Here is an 18,318-nt window from a genome sequence, read left to right as displayed (position 1 = left end):
TTAGTTATGTTTTGCAAGACATACTTAATTTTTTTAAAACATTCTTATCTTTTACCTCTGTGTGAATAAGATCACTGGGACAGATTTAAACTTCCTGAAAACATTGTTTCTGGAAGGGACTGCTAGAAGTCTGCTGCATTTGTTGCTAGGAGTAACAATAGCTTATCAGGCTTGTGTGGATTCTGCTGTAATGTGTTTTGAAAACACCCTAGTTACACTAAGATCCTGCTGATGCCTTTGGTATATTGTATAAGAAGTAGTTGACTGAGGTTAGGGCTTCACATCAGCTTTCAGTGCACAGATGTTGAGCATCCCTTTACTGATCTCTTTCAAGTTTATGGTCTCTTCCTACTTGTGGCTACAGGATAGTAAATGTGAAAAGAATATCCTTATCGAATAATTGCCAAATGACCTCTTCAATGTGTTTAGGGTGGGTTTTTGTTGTTGGTTGGTTGTTTTAGGGTTTTTAAATAGCCTTACATTAATTTCTCCAACTATTTAGGAAACTTCAGAAACCCCCTGATGAAGAAGAGGTAGATCTTCATTATTGTGAATAGGGTGATATTCTTTTTCCTTAAATTCCAGCATAGTGTAGTGGTTCTAGTGAATCTCCTCTTGTTATTTCCAAATACCTAAATTCACTTAATAACAACATATTTTCTCAGTAAGCTCCCTAAATTGTTAACTACGCTTGTTAAAATTGATTCAGAGTATTGAACTGCGGACTGAATCCCATGTTTCAGTAGGGATTGTTAGCTATTGGTCAGTTGTTCAAACTGGAGTACTGAAACTTTTGCTTATGGCAGTGATTCAGCAAAGGGGACACGTGGAGAAATGCATCGCTATCAGTACACTTCCAACAGTAGCTTATGTATGTAAACTTCTTGAAACATAACTCTACATGTGCTCAAGGTAATAGGTGCTGTTCCTAACATCAGCAGCATGCTTTCTTGTACGTATATAGAGCTGCAGTGGTAAGTGCGGAGTGAAACTTCAGACTTCAGGGCAATATCCTAAACTTTAATGCTGCTCAGGTTTTGGAAAGAAAACTTTAGCTTCTGCATTCTTCATTTGAGCATCTGTCAAAGCCCAGTATCCTTTTTGAAGCTGGAAACTCAGGCATGGTTTATTTCCATATATTTCTGGAATACTAGACAATATATTAGGAACTACTGAACTAGGTGGCTTTTTCTTTTTTTTCAGAGGCAGGGACGGGGAAAAACTTACTAATGACTCATTAGAATTTCACTTCATAAAACAAAGTTCTAGAAATAAATGTCACTTCTGCAAATTTAAAACTTCTAAATTTATTTCTTCCCTAGCCCCTGTTAGCTGTTTTAGCTATTTTGTTAAAAAAAGTCTTTAAAGAACATTCTGTCTACGTGGCCTTTTTATTCTACAGTACTGAACTAGCCTACCTCTCTCCTTAAAGTTAAAATTCTCTTAAAGCTGCTGTCATTGTCCACAGCTTCTTTGTGCTTTTTGGGGAAAAAAAATAATAATAATAATATTCAGATTTCAAGGTATTTTTATGACAGAAGGAAAACATGAGAACTTGTTTATGTTTAGCCAGGTAGCTTTGGCTTCTTGTTTTCATTCAATGAGACCAAGACTACTTGGCTGCTGCCTTTGGCCTCCAGTTGAAATTTCCCTGACTACTGCTTTAACAAGAGTAGATGATGGAGGTGTCACCAGAACTATCATACAAAACAAGCCTACATAATAGAAGGCTATTTTCACAGAATGTAGTGCCAGTTAATCTGCATTCTTTTAGGCACCAAAGCTACCAGCTGGGTAAAGCAACGGAAGGATGCTTGGAAAGGATACTACTTCGTTATCCTTTATTGTGCTTTAATGTCCGACCTGTAGAAGTGTTAGGTTTGTTATGACATTGATTCTAACAGGAATAACAGCATGAGTAACTTCTAGTCACTTCTGTGTGCCTTTAATGCCTTTAGCGTCATTGGGTCCAAGGTTTTAGTCACAAGAAATTAAAGATAGTATTGGAAGAACAGATGACAATTTTTCATTAAAAAAATAAAAATGTTTTGCAGAATACTGCAAAAATACTATAAAGTAAATAAGCCAAGTAAATTCCTTTGTACTTTCAGAGCTAGTTCTGTGTAGGTAAGAAACTCTTAGCCCCCAAATGAATGTTGGGGGGATTTTTACAGATCTCTTCTTCCTTCTTCTTCCTCCTTCTCTCCTTCATGTTCCTACATAAGTTCTTTGAGTGTACTGGTTGTAATAAGCTTACTCTACCAGTTTTAAGCTTGAAAATTTGGCATAAAAGACCTTTCTCTTTCCAGACAATTCTTACTTTTCAGCTGAAAATATGGCAGTCTCTGAAACATGTATGTGATATCTGGGCTTATATGGACTAGCTACCATACTACACTAACTTTTAAGTTTCTAGTGGTACATCTGGAACTGAAGTACCAACCTATTGGGTTGCAGTCCTTTTATGGGGAGTAAACTTAATTTGCAGTAGGACACCTGCAGCTGTAGAACTGCTGTTAGCTTTGTGATTCTCTTTATGCAGATAAATGCGGAAAAAACAGTGACAAGAGTTAGCCCAACATTTGGGAAGTGTGGTGCATTGAGGGTTTGTTTTCTTGTGTCATAAGGGGTACTTAGACATAGCTATTAAAAATGCTAATTCCTAATCTTCAGCTATTTAAAAATCATACATTATAGCTGGTCAGTGTGAAGATCAGGGTTTGTGAATTCAATTGCAATACTGAGCCCAAAAATATGGCCTTGAGAGCAGAGGAATCTTCAGCAGATGCAATATGTGCAAGTTTTTTCTGAGTTCTTTGTCACAGTACTTATGTTACTCCCTTTGCTAGCTAGTTGTACTATACTTAATGCTTGCAATAAGAAGGACCAGAGTCATGAAAGAAACCTGTTAGGTGCTTGCGTGGGAATACCAGAACTGAGACCAGGAGGAGAGCTGTGCCTCCAACTGGCTGACTTAATCGTTCAGTGGTGATGAACCTCATCACCCTTGAAATGAAATGGAGCTTGTCTCCTTCAGTTGTTTGGATTTGTAAACTACTTTCCCATTCCTATAGTTCCTTCTCTCTCGCCTTCCTTGAAGGAAAACAGAAAGACATAATTGCATTTATGAACATGGGAAAATTATAATATTAGCTTGTGACAAGTCAGGTCAGTGGAGCCCTGCTGCTAATTTTGATTGTGAGGGATTTTGGTTTTAGCTTAATCTGCGTAAATCTGTAATACAGTACAAAGCTAGTTCTGAAGGGTCACTGGGGTTTCACTTTATGAGAACAGGGATGCAGCCCTGGTCTGTGTCCACTATATTCCAGTGGCTGCCATTTACTCAACTGCTTCAAGGAGCTCCAGTCACACTTTTTTTGTAATTTTTTTCAGTGTGGCAAGGGGTGATAGCCGTGTCATAAAGCTATACTGTAATCTCCCCTAATGAGGTAGATTTCTCAACTTGATAAGTATTGCTTTTTGGCCACTATGGTGGAGAAGATGCAACAAGGGAGAAAACTAGGTCACTCATCACTAATCTGCTTCCGCCAACCTCAAGCTCTTTGGCTGAATGGAGATGTTGTGATAGGTTAGGATCTAACTCCCTGCTGCAGTGTCCTGCTTTTAGCTCTGGTTCTGCCATTCTGGCAGAGGTTGCGTGGGTAAGAAAGACTTTGTTTTTGGAAAACTCCATCAGCAAGTAAACAGAAAGAAATAGATGCACATCTGGAATGGGATTTCCATTGCATCACAGACAGGTAATTACAATTATTTGCATTAAACAGGCATGTTGTGTATCGCAATTATTATTTTGATCTGCATTCCCTCTAAAGGAGAGTGTGGTACTTGAAAGACAGTTCTAATTAAAAGGACCTTTAGTTTGTGTGCATAGCAGCATTTGTATGTTTTAATGCAATGCCTGAAGTATTTTTTTCAGCTACCAGGCCCTACCTGGTCAGCTTTTCATTCCTTCTTTGTTACAGTTACTGGAAATTTGTTACTGGTTTCCTTTTCGTGCATTCCCTTATAAATAAATAAAGTGGATTAAATAATCTAGGATTTAAGTGGCAAGCTAACCTTTATAATTCATGCATCATTGATACATACTTTCTGGAGAAGGCCTGAACAGAAAAACCAACTCAAAGACAACAGTAAGTAGAAAAACGTTGCAATATATTTTATCTTTTGTTGACTTGTATAGTGTTTGTATGACTCCTTGAAAAGCAGACTCAGGGCAGTTGTCATCAATAGTTACATCTCTGTTCATAATCTAGTAATGCTGCATTAAGACACTGGTAAAGATGCAGAGAGGAAAAACTGGAAATATCTCTAGATGCTACCGAACACCTTAAAAGGAAAGCTCACAATTTCTTCTATCTCCCTAAGTCCTGTCTCCCTCAGACCAAAGTACAGTCTAGTCACACACAAAATATTAACAAGGAAGAAAACAAAACAAGGGAAATTCCTACAGAAAAGAGATGCCAGCCTCTGTAATATAAACTTATTTATAGTGTACTAATGTGAAAAACAGCAATAAAGGCAAGGCATGCTCTTGAGTGGTAACAGTAAATGTTATGTGCCCAGCCCTGCGTTCTGGGGATGCTGCCAGCAGAACTACATTAAACTCATCCCAACCCCAGGCAGAAGCTGTGCTGCCCTCGTGGCAATACCTTACTTATTTTACTGGAAACTCCCATGCCTTGGGAAGCATGGGACTTGCCCTCCTCATTTGCCTCTGAAGCCGCTTTCTGCAGCAGGCATTGTTTCTGGCACAAACAAGTCTGTGCTGCCCTGCCCAGGGGCCCTGCAGCGTTCTTCTAGCTTGTGTTTTCTTACTGGGAGGGATCGTGCTTATGGCCTGCTGGTAAACGTTTAACACAGAGCACAGATCGACCACTTTTAGCAGGACCATCCTACTTTACCTGTCTGTCCTGGTGGCTCTTGGCAGAGTTACAAATGGCAATGGGGCTCCTGTGTCCTCCCTGTTCCTTGTGCTGGCTCTGGAACAGAAACAGGGGCTGAGCAACCTGATTTCCTGAGCATAGGCTTCACTTAACCAATGTGCATACAAAGCTGAGGTTAAGTGAGCAAATTGCCATTTATATTACATTTGGCAGAAATGCTTATATACAGTGGGCTTCACATGCTCCTCAGTAGACACCACAAGCCGCAGCTTTCCTTCAAATCTGACCTGGGCAGAGCCGTGGGCGCGTATCGACGCAGGGACCTGGGGGACACGCGTGGCTGCCTCACTGCTAGCACGGTGGGTGAGCACCAAAAGCTGTGGTTTCAGTCCTTCCAACCCACACCCTCCTGTGACAGCAGGGAGGCAAACAGTCCTTCAAACTCTTCTTCAACAATCCTTCTAACCCTTCCTAAAGGGCAGCCCCAAGGCCACGCTCGGCCCCTGGCCGCCTCCAGCGCCCGGCACCGGCCCGGCTCCTCCGCAAGCGAGGCCGGGGACGGGGCCAGGCCCTCGGGGAAGGCCGGCGGGGGCCGGGCCCAGTCTGGCAACCAGCCGGCGGCCGGGAGGGACCGCCTCCGCCTTCCCCTTCCCCTTCCTTCCCTCCCCGCCCTCCTGCCTCGCCCTTTTGCTTTCGCTTTTTCCCTCACCGCGGCAGCCGGCGGCGGCGCGACCATGGAGAACGGGGCCGTGTACAACGAGACCACCGAGCCGCACAGCAAGGAGCCCCACCGGGCCTGCGGCTGCACCCGGCAGCGCCTGAAGGGCTGGAGGCTGGCGGCCAAAGTGCTGCAACCGGTGAGACCTTTCCCTTCCCTTCCTGTTCCCATAACCTCCAGCTTTAGGCTCCCCCGGGCCTAAAAATTAAAATACTCACCTGTAAAAGCTCACGGAGGTGGCCATACGCAGGGGGGTCAAGAAGGAGCTCGCCTGAGCAGAAAGCCTGGCTTCAAGCGCAGGAGAGGCAAAGCCTGCACTTGCTGTTGTTTGCTAAGCTGCATAAATTGGTAGCTGAAGGCTGAGGTGGCAGTGGTGGCACTGCCTTTTGGACAGGTTGAGGTTGTTTTGTGGTGAGGAACTAACAGGCTTGCTCCTTCTTCATGTCCTGGCTGCAGGAGAACGTGCTAGCCCCTACCTGGTGGATGTGTGCCTCACGTGACTGAGGTTAAATGCTGCAGCCAGCATGGGTCCGCTGCTCAGCATCCTTGGGGTTTAAAATCAGGTAATCCTCACAGAAAACAGTACTCTTGTCCTAGGATGAAAACAGGTGGTAGAAACCTTTGTAAGGCTGTGGGATTGCTGGGTCCCCCTCCCATCACCCCAAAACCTGACTGTGACCAAACCAAGCGTGCTGCGTGCCACCACCTCGGGCAGCGCATCTCCCACAGCAAACCTCCTGTCAGAAATCACACCAAAATGTGTCAGCTGGGTGGTGGCCGGTCTGGGTGTGCGTGTGACACTGTGGTGCCTTGCTTCGTATTGGCTTTTCCCATGCTCATCTGGAATTGGGGGCATATATTCTGCTTGCTTTTTGCCACACGTAATGTTATTCTTAAATGCGATCAGCACCGGTACACCTGAATCACGCTCCTGTTTGTTTCCACCCTCAGTGATGGACTCTTCCCAAGCACGCTGGTGTGGGCTTGCTGGTAGTGATGTGAGGAGCATTGGTCGTACGTACCAGCAGCGAGTAGTGAAACTGCAGCGGCAAAGGGCAGCTGACTGTAAATGTGTCAGCAAATGTTTTCCAGCGAAGTGGCTTCTCAGCCAGATGTCTCATGCTGGGAGGAATCATAGGTGATTTCCAGCCCTTTCTTGTTAACTCACCGTGCGAAAAAGAGGACGTTCAGTTTTTATCCCATGCAGAGTCAAAAGCCCCAGCTGAAAGCGTAAGAAAGCAGTGCTGGTAATGCAAGTGCTGCCAAAAGCAATGCTTTCTAAGGCTGTTCAAAAAGAAAAAAATCACACCCAAGAATGCTATAAGTAAATATAAGAGGATGTATGTAAAATGTTACTTCATCTTCTAGAGATTAATAAAGTAAGACCTGCTGGATGTTGCTCCCAAACAAACAGATCGTTACAGATCAGTAGTTCATGGAATAAAACAAACTATTGCATATGCAACTTTACTGGTGTAGCAATGTCTTCAACTGCTTACCTGAGCAGAGGCGTTATTTAAAAAGCTTTCTCGGAAGGAAAAAGGTAAGTTACTACGGCCCGTTCTAACAAAGATGGGTAGCTGCTTGACAGGCTCCTAAAGAAGTAGCAGTTTATGTCCTATAGCAGTCCTTCAATAAGAAAAAAAAAAAAAAAAAAAAAAAAAGAATTATAATCATTCACCCTCCTCATTTCCAACAGTTCCCCCACTCCTCCCCACTTTTGTTTCACTTTACCAAAATGCACAGATCTTCAGTTCTTGGCCAAAACACTTAGAGCAAGCTCCAGAAATTACTGAAGGTGGAAGCCTCAACATTTCCATTAGCAGAAATGTTCCTGTTTTAGGAAAGCATTGGTTGTTTTTTATTATCCCAGTGATTGTGGTGGTCATTAACATCTATTAGCCTTGTGTTAGAACAGTGATTGTTTGTTATTGTTGGGATTGCACACTGATAATCACACCGGTGAACTGCTAAACTGAATTAATACATGCACCCTGCTAAATGGGAAGGTTTTGTACTGGGAACACCACTGCTCTGTGTCTTCACAGGCCTGTTGGAAAGTTCATTGATTTGCTCTATTTTTGTAGCATTCCTTTGTAGCCTTTCACTTCTTAAATCTACTTGAGAAACGTGACATTTGTGCAGAAACTTGCAGTAACGTCAGTGTCAATGAAAAGCTCTTGCTGGCAAAGGACTGAGGAAGTTATTTGATTGCTGGTGTATGTATGGGCGCTTGCGACTAATCTGCAGCAACACGCATCTGCAGCAATGCGGGGCTCTGCACGGGAGGAAGGAAGGTGGCAGCTGCCTGTTCGTGTCTTCAGGTATTTCCTCGGTCTTCGGTGTGAAAGAGGCTCTGCCCTGAAGGTTTAGCTCTGAAGAAAATGAGGGGATCCTGAGCTACCCCTCTCTGCTCATTGTTGACAGCTCAAACAAAACCATAGTGAGATTCTGGGTGCTTGCCACTAGGGAGTTTCCATAGGCTCAGTGTGGAGACGGCAAAAAATAAAAATACAACAGAGCAAGCTTCAACTGCTTCATGTAAGCCTGTACAAGTCTGCGCTGATCCCAGGACTAACGCTGACCTAAGCAGGTGGCTGTGCTTGCAGAACTGGGAAACGGAATAAAACGTAACAACAGAGCCCTCTTATGTTTTTTTGTAGTGATGTCAAGAAGCAAATTAACAAACCCAAGCAGAACTCTCTGCAGCTTATGGGTGTGCTGCTGATATACTACTTCAGTCAAAGTTCTTCACATCAAAGCTTTTTAATGATGCGTTCTATTTTGTTATTCGGCTCATTAATACAAATTTGAATACTGTTGGAGAAGTCCCACAAAGGATGCCAGATCATCCCCTCAATCCTCCCTTTTCCCCCATTTTTTTGACATGAAATCCTTTAAAAGTACTCCTTGAATGTGATTTTTTTTCCCCACTCATTTGCACACTCGGTGGAGAGGGCTGTTTGCGGTTACTTAGACCATCTTATGGTTACCTGGGTTTCTAAAGCCTTTTTTGGGCAGGTGGCCAAAAAGACCTTTATTTCCTTTCTGTTCTGTTCTGCCTCTGGTGAGAGTGATGGCATTCAGTTTTTAGTGCTGATATAAGGAGGCAGAAATAAAAATCACAGATTGGAGGGGAGAAAAATATTCCTTGGGCATCTGTAGTAATCACTGTTTTAGGCGTGAGGGTTTCTGAGAAATTTGCTTTGCCAGCCAAGCACAAGAGAGAAGGGAAGTATGCGGAGGCCTGATTGTAATGTGTCAGTTTCCCAACTTGTATTTTTCCCTTTCTGAGATCCTGTTTACTTTACACCATTGCGTATTCAAAGCACGATGTTTTCTGAGGTCGTGCTTAGTTGGTGAATTTACATTTCCCACGTGCTAAATCACTTTTCTTATTTTTACTGTCAGAAAACTGAAACTGGAGACAGGTCATTGTTTTCCAAAATAAGATGCAGATATAGCATCTGCAGCTGTTTCGACATGCTAGTAACTGGAAAATGACAATTCTGAACTCTAGAATTTCTAGAATTCTGAATTCTAGAAATTCTTTCTAGAATTTCTAGAATTCTATTCTAGAATATTCTTTTTTTCATAGAAGAGCTGTCGACTCCATTATTGCCCATATATTGTCATTAAAAATAGGGTCATCATCCATGTATCAGTCTTGATTTTACAGTTGATTCTGATTCCTAATAATTGTTTCAGTTCGCTGAACTCCTTACTGCAAGGTTCTATATCCTCTGTCATTTTTTTAGGATGAAGAAAACCAGCAAGAAGTGGCCAAAATGAGAGACTGTTTTAAAAAAAGCAATATCCTTTCTTTTACGATAAGATGGTAGAAGACTCAGCAGCAGATGCCTGGTGCCTGTATGGGAATTAACTCATGTTCTGTCCTCAAAAAATACTACTGCAGGGAGGCTAATGTGAGCTTCTGCAGAGATTAAACACTGCCTAACGAAGCTTAAACGTGGTTTAAACATAGTTTGAAGTTTTGGTTCCTGCAATTGAGCTTCTGTTGTTACCAGTCATAAACACACGAGCCATTGGCTATAATTTCTCTGAAGTTTATCAAGGGAGATAACACTAGCTGTAGGCTTTCAGGGAGGTAAATGGCTGGGTCAGGGTCTTCTGATCCACCCCAATCCCAAGTGCATGTAAAACTAAACGTGGTTGTAAGTGGTAAGCAATAGCATTTTTGCTTGTTCCTAGTAGAAGCTGTGCTTCTCGTGCTGTCTGCCTGGTCTGCTTCCTACTGCACAAAGCCACAAATGGGAAGTGTTTAGTTAAAAGCGTGTGGTTGGTGATGTGGATGGTGGAGCTTCACCCAATGGAGTTTGTTGACTGACTTGAACATCAAGCCTAAACTGTGTTGTTGTATTTCTACCTGTGTTATCCATAGGTAAATAAAGGTAAATAACCATAAAATAGTGCAGAACTTTACCAAGATATTTTTAGATTCTTTTTTTTTTAAAAAAAAAATAAAATAAAATAAAAAAAAAATCTGCCTTCATTAACATTAATACTGGGACATCTGTTTGCTAAAGATATTGGTGACTTGATCTAACACAAGTATGTTATTTGTTCGCAGTTACTCTCTCTTCTGGCTGTTATTTTTGAGGAAATTGTGGAAGATTGTATCAGTTGTGGTGGACTTTACTTCTTTGAATTCACAAGCTGCAGTGCTTTTCTTCTGAGCCTCCTGATCCTCTGTGTGTATTGCACCGTTGCATATGAAACCTTTGGGAAAGATAAAGTAAAGAGAGTAGTAAGATTTTTATTTTTATTTTTTAAACAAACCATTTAATGCAAGTGCTTAAAGACTACTGTGGCGTAAAAAGTCAATGCAGAGTGAATCTTTTATTATTCTCTAATTAAAGGGTAGGTTAACATAGGTTATATTACAGTTAATAAATAAGTTAACTTTGAGTCTTTTTTTTATTTTTTATTTTTATATTGGCAGCTTTTCCAAAATTGTCATTTGTCAATTGTCATCAGTTGATGATATTGAATGTTGTTTGGCATACATAGTAGTAAAATCCAACAGTGGGGTTGTTCAACGTGGAGAAGAGAAGGCTCCAAGGAGACCTACAGCAGCCTCCCAGTACTTAAAGGGAGCTACAGAAAAGCTGGGGAGGGACTCTTTGCCAGGGAGTGGAGTGATAGGACAGGTGGGAATGGCTTTAACCTGAAAGAGGGGAGATTTAGATTAGATATAAGGAAGAAATTCTTTACTGTGAGGGTGGTGAGGCACAGGAACAGGCTGCCCAGAGAAGCTGTGGATGCCCCATCCCTGGAAGTGTTCAACGCCAGGCTGGATGAGGCTTTGGGCAACCTGGTCTGGTGGGAGGTGTCCCTGCCCATGGCAGGGGGTTGGAACCAGGTGATCTTTAAGGTCCCTTCCAACCCAAACCATTTCGTATGATTCTATGATTTTCTGAAGCTCCCATGAGCATCAGTGTTTCAAATTGTAAATTCACCAGCAGATTAACTTGGTTGCTGTTAGGATGCTTGTTCTTTTTCAGGTAGTGTATCTACAATTCTGTAACATTCATTTTTTGTATTTCCAGAATTTGTGGGCCATGCTAGCCATAGGTGCCATTTTCCTGTTAGCTTCAATAGTTCTTGCTGCAACAAGCTCTGCGTTGGCTTCTGAAACTACTGCATGCGTAAGTCTTACAATTCTATCATTTACTTTGCATTTGTCTTGTATCATAATTCCTCTACCCTTTAAACCTCACCCAGTTTGTGGGCAAAAAAACTGGGCAGGGAACAGAATTCAGTGCATTACAAGTTTCAGGAGGAGCTAGCTGTTTCAAAGCTTCTGAAACTTAGCTTAGGAAATCCAAAGAGTAGGCATTCCTCGGATACAGAGCTTTCCAGCAGTCCCGCTTGCAGATCACAGCAGCTGTGGCTCATTTCTTGGTTCCTCACTTATTTTCACTACCTTGGCTCTGTACTATTCCCTGTCATCTGTCACTGTGAATGGCACTGTCATCTCTCACAGCCTCCCAAGCTCTCTGATGCTCTCCTCTCTGAAATGCCAACTTTTTTTCCTTAATTGTGCTCCTGTAATGCTATCCTCTCGCAAAGTCAGCAAGAAACCACATCTTTTGTCAGACATTATAAAGCATATGTAGAGAACGCTGGCTTGTAAAGGTTGCAGTAAGAATGATAGTTTCCTCAGTGACCAAAGCAGAAGAGCAACAGGGCATGCATCTCCCATGGAACACTGGAGAGGCACAGGACGAGGCACTGTAGAAGCTTTGGGCCATAGTTGCTTACTCATTTGATGCTCTTTTTGAATAACTTTGGAATTGTGAATATGTGAGATTAAAGATCAAATTTTGATTTTATTCTTGAATGAATAAAAATTGAATTCTGTTCCGTACTCAGCGTGAGCTATTGCAGATATACACTTTTGCATGGTCATCTGATGTGACACTGATACATAGAATCCTAACGGTTTGATTATAAAGTCTCATTATCTGTGTGTTTTTTTTTGGCGGCGGTGGTGGGTTTTTTGTTTGTTTGTTTGCTTTTTTGTTTGTTTTTGGAAAAAAAAATTGTGATTCAAGACTTCATAGTATCTAACTCTTTTGGGGCAAACCTGCTGCTTAATTTTATTTCAAAGTTAGTGTAAATGTGTGCGTTTACTTCCTTGCTTGAAAGAAGCTGCTAAAACCAACCGTCTGCTTACCACTGCTTTGCTATGACTAATAATGAAAGTTGTCATTAGCAAAAGGTCATGTCAGCCCCACTTGCTGACGCAGTACAGACTTGCTTAGGCTCTGCTTATTTATCTCCCTTCACCTTCCACATGCTACTCTTCTTCACTTAGTCCCTTTAAACAGCAGACATCTCTTGGATAAAGTCTGCTATACCACCAATGCCATGCTTTACTAATTTAACTGCAAAAAAAATAAAATGAATATACTTCTACTATTGAGATCTGTTTAGAACATATCCTAAGATTCACACTTGATTAAGAGAATGATAATTGTAACAACTTTTGCATTGAATATGCTAGAATTAAGATTTCTGGTCTGCAGCTAATTTGAATGGAACCATTGATTTAATATATGAGCATTATTAACATATATGAATAGTGCAGCAAATCTCTCCAAAATCGTAGAATACTGTCAATGTTTGTACTTTTTAAAATTCATATGTTTCTTTCACTTTCACAGGTATTTGGATTTTTTGCAAGTGGAGCATTTTTAGCTGAGTTTGTGATGGAGTACTGGGACAGTCGGAAACAAAGCACCAAAGAACACCCTCAAAATTCAGGCAACATGCAGGGTGCTGCAGAAAATTCCCCACTGAATGAGTAAAGCTGAACTTTTTGAAATTAGTTCCTTTTTTTTCAGTGGAGCAAACTAAAATGAAGTTTCGATGTTCTGTAGGTAGTAGCTTCTGTCTCTTCCTTCAAACCAATTTTTTACTCATTGCTCATCACAAATGTTTATATATCCTTAGGTCAAGTAACAACACCTTGAACATCATGTTCTATTTCATTTTGTAGCTAACTGGTCCTGCCACCTCTCTAGGTGACATACATTAAAAAAAAAGTCTAAATAGAATAACACAAGGATAACAGTGTGCTGATTCGATTTTGGTAGGAGTGTTATGCCTTAGAGACATAACACTCAACCTTACAGTTATGCCTTAAAGACATTTTCTATATGAACTGGACCAAATATATTTTCTACTAGTTACAAGTTAGGATGGTTGAATTCATTCTTGTACTTACTGGTCAAACGGTAAGTGTAAAAGGGATACCTAAGTGCAGCTTTACAAAAATGCTTATCTTTATGTAAGGGTTTTTGGTTTGTTTTTACTAATTACACTGTTTAGTTTTGTCTGTGGAGATCAGTTTAATTAAATAGCTTAGGGTTTTTATGCAGGGGGTAATATAATGTTTTTTTTTTTTAAGGAGACAGCTTTGCACCCCATGGTTATTCAAGTTCAGACTTGTATGCCAGAATATTCCCTCAGACTGTTTCAGAAGTGACAAAAGTCACAGGGAAAAAAAAATAATGAAGCGGCATCTGTGAGAGGAAAAAGTTTAAGTATTTTCACAAAGTCACCCAGAAGTAGCAATTTGAACATCAGTGGGAGAACGATTACAGCATGTTGTAATATCAACTGTCATTTGCAGGGTTAATACCATGCACAGCTTGCTTATGCATAGGTAATGGTGAGTTTTACCAGAATGGTTATGGGCAGCACCATTTTCTGTGCTGATGTCTACGGCACTAGTATGAGACTTCTTGCTGCTGCCTAACTCAGCTGGCGAACAGGTAAATAAGCACTTGTAACCTTGATTTGTCTTAAAAGCAAGGGGCCGTGAGACTGCAAGAAACACTACTGATGCAACGCGTATCAGACCAGTGAGAGACTTATCAGACTAGATGTTGATGGCTACTGTGTAAAAAGTGAAGTGGTTTAAAAAAAAAAAAAAAGGCATTTTGCAGATGTCTGAGGTAGAAACAAAATTGCTAAACCTCATTTAGAGGGAAGCCCTCAAAAGTAGGGCGAACTGCTGCGAGCCAAGAGACGTTCCAAAGTACCAAAGCAAATGAGAAAAAGCTGATTATGCAAAGACAGTTCTTGTTTGAGTTCTCAGGACATCTGTCGTGTCTTCCAGGCATTAACTCCACTTCATCAATACCATCGTCTTATAGGCCTGTAACCTATTGTGGCAGCATTGAGAGTAAGCCCTCCAGAAATTGTCTGAGAGCTATATTTGGAAAAGGATGAGGAAGCCATTGTAAGACAAAGCATTGTAAAAGAAGGTCAAAGGTGGTGGTTGTTGTTGTTGTTGTTGTTGTTTTTTCCTGCCAGTACTGCTACTTTCTGGTGAACGTGAGTTTGTGATGTTCTTTCTCTAAGCTCTGAGACCGAACCTTAACACTACACTTCGCTGGGGCAGTGTACGATTTTGACAGTTGGTGTGAATCATGAGGTTTAAGCTGTAGCTTGGTTTCAGAACCATGCATAAAATGCATATTTTCCTTTGTGTAATTTCCTGTTTTGTGAGGATGAAATGTTCTTTAGATTGGAATTGATTTTCCTTGTATTTATTAGTGTCCATTTGCACTAACACTTGATCTCGGTGTAGGTGTACAGAGCCTGCTGTAGCTGTGTGTGAAAACTGGCTAGGTTAGAGATTTTTTTGTTTACAAGCAATGTTACTGGTTACCCAACTGGCCACAGTGGGAAATATCTCTGCTGCAATTTGCAGCGTCTTACTCTGGGGTTTGTGTCCAAAGCTATGATTAATATTTTAAGTTTGGGTTTGGTTGTTTTTGTGGGTTGTTTTATTTTTTATTTTTTTAATTATTTTTATTGCCTGGCATTCTACCTAATCAATGCACAATAAGATGCCTGTAGTTGCTAAATCTTGATATATAATTAAAAGCTATAAATATAGTGTAAGAATAACACAGTGTTGCTGATATTTTTAAATGATGCAGCACTATGGTAGGGCTTGTGTCATGGGGTAATTTGGTAATTTTTCCTTTTTTTTTTTTTTTTTTCCTCATTGAAAATATGTGAGTTATGAGTTTTGATTGCTTCTCTGTAAGACTTTTCCCCACCTAAGTGCCTTGTCATTGGTGTCCGCTCCTGAATTGGAGATACCGGTACTGAGAGGGATCTGTGAAGTCACCTCTCTACCTTGGCCTCCCTATCTATGTGGTGTGTACTGCTGGTACTTTACAAAGAAAATGAGTCTGCCATTTTCCTTCTAGCTGTTTCAAGTAGCTTTTCCCATTTTCTCACTGACTGACTGATCCCTGTATGGATTTGAGGATCAAATTCTGTTGCTGACTGAAAGGGATGCACTGCCATCAGCTAAGGAAAATGACAAGTGGGTAGTTTTTTGGAAACTGGTTACTTCTGTTTTCCACGTCACAGTTACTAACACAGTTACTGATCCCAGAAGATGGCCCTGGACCTGGATGAAACGTGTTTTTGCGGGAGCTGTGTGTGTGGTTGGATGCCTCTTACCCTCCTGAGCTCTGTCAGCTAAGCGGTTTGCACATTTCCCAGCCTGTTTCTGATGAAACCAGCCTGCTTTACTTGAAGCTTTTTTTTTTAATTGCTTAAATTTAAGTTGGCTGATTTCGACTGAAATGGGTGAGGGACTGTTAAGGAGAGTGGTGGGAGCTTTGGCAGAAGGGCAGCTATGAGGAACTGTCTTAAATTTCTTTTACTGTTTGCAAAGCAACCATCCATGTACAATCTTAGCTGACAGTAAAACCTGCGGGAAGAAGGAGTTGGCCATGCATCGAGCTGAGGGTTGTCTTCTCCCATCTTCACCGCAGTGCTCAGCAGTGGTGTCGTGAGCCTGCTCAGACACATTAAAGCTTTAGCCTTTTCCAGTTGAGCCTGTCCAAAAATACTCGAAGGCTCTGCACTGAATTTTGGGCCTCTTTTACAGTGCCGTGAGAATCGGTGCAGAGGATTCTCCAGGACGTGTGAGGACTTGCTGTGAAGGGGTTGGTCTGTGGGTTTCTCCTCTGAAAATCTGCATGTGCGTTATGTGGGCTATGAATATTTTTTGTGCATTCTGCATTTGGCCCACATTAAAATCACGATGCTAGCAATGCCCTTTGGATTCAAGTACGTGAAGGAATTGTGCCCTACTGCTCGTACTCTGTGCTTTAAAAATAGCAGGGGAGGATCATGGTCTTCTACAATTCAGTTCTGCCATTGCACCCTCTGACTTGAAAATGCAGTGAGTTGTCCCACACCGTTCTCAGAGCTCTGCACAAGATGTTTTTGCATAATGGCCATCACAGAAATCCTTGTTCTGTTCACATTTGTGCAATAAAAATACCAAACTTAACGACACTGAAGGGAAGCTTTGGTGAGACTTTTGTAACAAATCAAGATGCTGGTAGTGCCTTCAAGATGGAAATTCATCTTTGTTCTGCTTTATTGCTGTAAGCAGCAGCAGATTAAATTTTAGATTAAATCTAAATTAATCATCTAGATTAAATTTTATGCTGTTCAGAACTATCACTTTCGTACCTTTGAGAATTTAAGTGACTTAATAATTATTAAATCAGGATGATGACACTGGTTTTATATATTGTATACAGTAATTTTTTTTTACAGTTTTGTAGTCATTGTTGCCTTGAACTGCCATTAAAATAATTTTGAAATGTTTAACTATTTTTCCATTCTAAACCTGTGTTCTTTTTAATGTATTATGCTTTTTTTGGACGTAAGAACTTTTAAAAGTATTTTGTAATCATTTTTAAAATAAAATATTAGTTAAATATGTGTTTCTCGTTTCTACTGCTAGTGATTGGTATCAGTATATAGTTCTCCCAGAACAAACCATAGGAAATAACATAATTCTTTGTTCCTGATTTGGAGGAAGGAGCTTGCATTGTGTTTGCCTGTTACTGGGGAAGAGGGTCCAACTTGCAGATCTGCAGAGCTGAGTGTTTTCAGTGGATGTTTCCAGGAGGAAAGGTCCAATAAGGTTGGTGTTGTCTCATCCCACGGGGTCCAACCAAGCTAGTTTGTAACAGACTTTACACCTACCACGGTCTATATGTTACTGCCACAAGAGTAATTCAAGTGCTGGTTTCATATTGTCTTGATAAGTTGGAGCTGAAAAATAGAATAAACTGGTAGGTTTGTTAAAGGCAGCAGCACAAACCAGGAAAAGGTGTCACAAGCAAATCCTATCTTCTGGTATAGAAAAATGTAGGTGACTGAGTTACTAGGTTGAGGGGAAGCCACTAGATCTTTTTAAAATGTTTGATTGTCAGTAGTGGGGATGAGGAAAAGGAAATAAACTCGTATGCTTTCTGGCAGGGTAGCTTTTTTGTTCTATAATCCTACAGATTGCTTGTTACCTGTGTATTTTGTAAGCAGGAGGAGAATGGGACTTTTAAAATTGTCAGCACTGAAATTAGGATGACACAGTATATTTTTCTGTGTATCTTATATTAAAGGTGAAATTATCTTGATGAAGTCGCCAGAGATGAACATAATTGTAAGGGGAAAAGGTCTCTAACGCTATTAATTAAATTTAATTTGAAAACGAGGTGCAAGCAATCAGGGCAAAATGTTGTGTTAAAAGGGTATGTCAGTGGTGGATTTACAAAGCCTGAGAAGACAACTGAAAAGATCTAAGAAACATGAGACAGATTGAATAATTTGGAGCATGACCACACAGTTTCAGTCCTGTTACTGCTAAAATTGTGGCAACTTCTTTCTCAGCAGTGTGATCCAAATTAATTTGCTGTAAATTAACACAACAGCAGGGCAGAACACAGGCTGGTAGTCTGCAGGTTTCCTTTGTGAGTGGCACAGGCAGCACCTGGTTGCTGCTGTCTGCCTGCCTGTTGTTCAAGGCACGTCCATGTTTCTTTGCTCTCAGGTGGGCTTTCTCCTTAGAGTGAGGAGCACGACAGCCTCCTGCTTCATCACAGCCTCCTGCATGCGGCTCTGCAGGAACCGAGCAAGGTTAACTACGTGGCTGGGCTGTGGGTTTGACTTCCCTTTGACTTCACGATAGCTATTTTTGGCCTGCTAAAGGGAACACGAGGAAGTCCAGAAATGTTTTTGCATTCTGTTTGTGCTGTCCACACGGTGCAGCTGCCTGCACACAGCTGGTAAACCTGCTGAGAAGCTGCAGGAGAGAAGTTTGCCCACAAGAGGGCAAAGATG

The 18,318-nt window shown here is 41.2% G+C and overlaps 1 protein-coding gene and 1 long non-coding RNA gene across 3 annotated transcripts in view; both read left to right on the top strand.

The window, feature by feature from the left end:
• Window positions 1-432: 432 nt before the first annotated feature.
• LOC118161382 overlaps window positions 433-18,318 on the top strand; it is a 33,493-nt gene continuing 15,607 nt past the window's right edge. The window contains exons 1-3 of the long non-coding RNA XR_004747980.1: window positions 433-447; window positions 14,428-15,518; window positions 15,610-15,611. This is a non-coding gene — a long non-coding RNA (uncharacterized LOC118161382). The remainder of the gene's footprint in view (window positions 448-14,427; window positions 15,519-15,609; window positions 15,612-18,318) is intronic.
• Window positions 5,567-17,095, top strand: CMTM6 (CKLF like MARVEL transmembrane domain containing 6). Of its 2 annotated transcripts, XM_035316680.1 has the most exons (5): window positions 5,567-5,761; window positions 10,214-10,390; window positions 11,193-11,291; window positions 12,813-12,991; window positions 17,083-17,095. In XM_035316680.1, the coding sequence occupies exons 1-4, from the start codon at window positions 5,639-5,641 to the stop codon at window positions 12,954-12,956; spliced, it is 543 nt and encodes a 180-aa protein (XP_035172571.1). In that variant the 5' UTR covers window positions 5,567-5,638; the 3' UTR covers window positions 12,957-12,991; window positions 17,083-17,095. The 2 variants fall into 2 exon arrangements, with proteins under 2 accessions (XP_035172571.1, XP_035172570.1); XM_035316679.1 differs by lacking the exon at window positions 17,083-17,095 and having other exon boundaries at window positions 12,813-14,071.

This window comes from Oxyura jamaicensis, chromosome 2 (genome assembly GCF_011077185.1).
Source record: "Oxyura jamaicensis isolate SHBP4307 breed ruddy duck chromosome 2, BPBGC_Ojam_1.0, whole genome shotgun sequence".
NCBI classification, from domain to species: domain Eukaryota; kingdom Metazoa; phylum Chordata; class Aves; order Anseriformes; family Anatidae; genus Oxyura; species Oxyura jamaicensis.
This window is presented reverse-complemented; position numbering and strand designations above follow the sequence as displayed.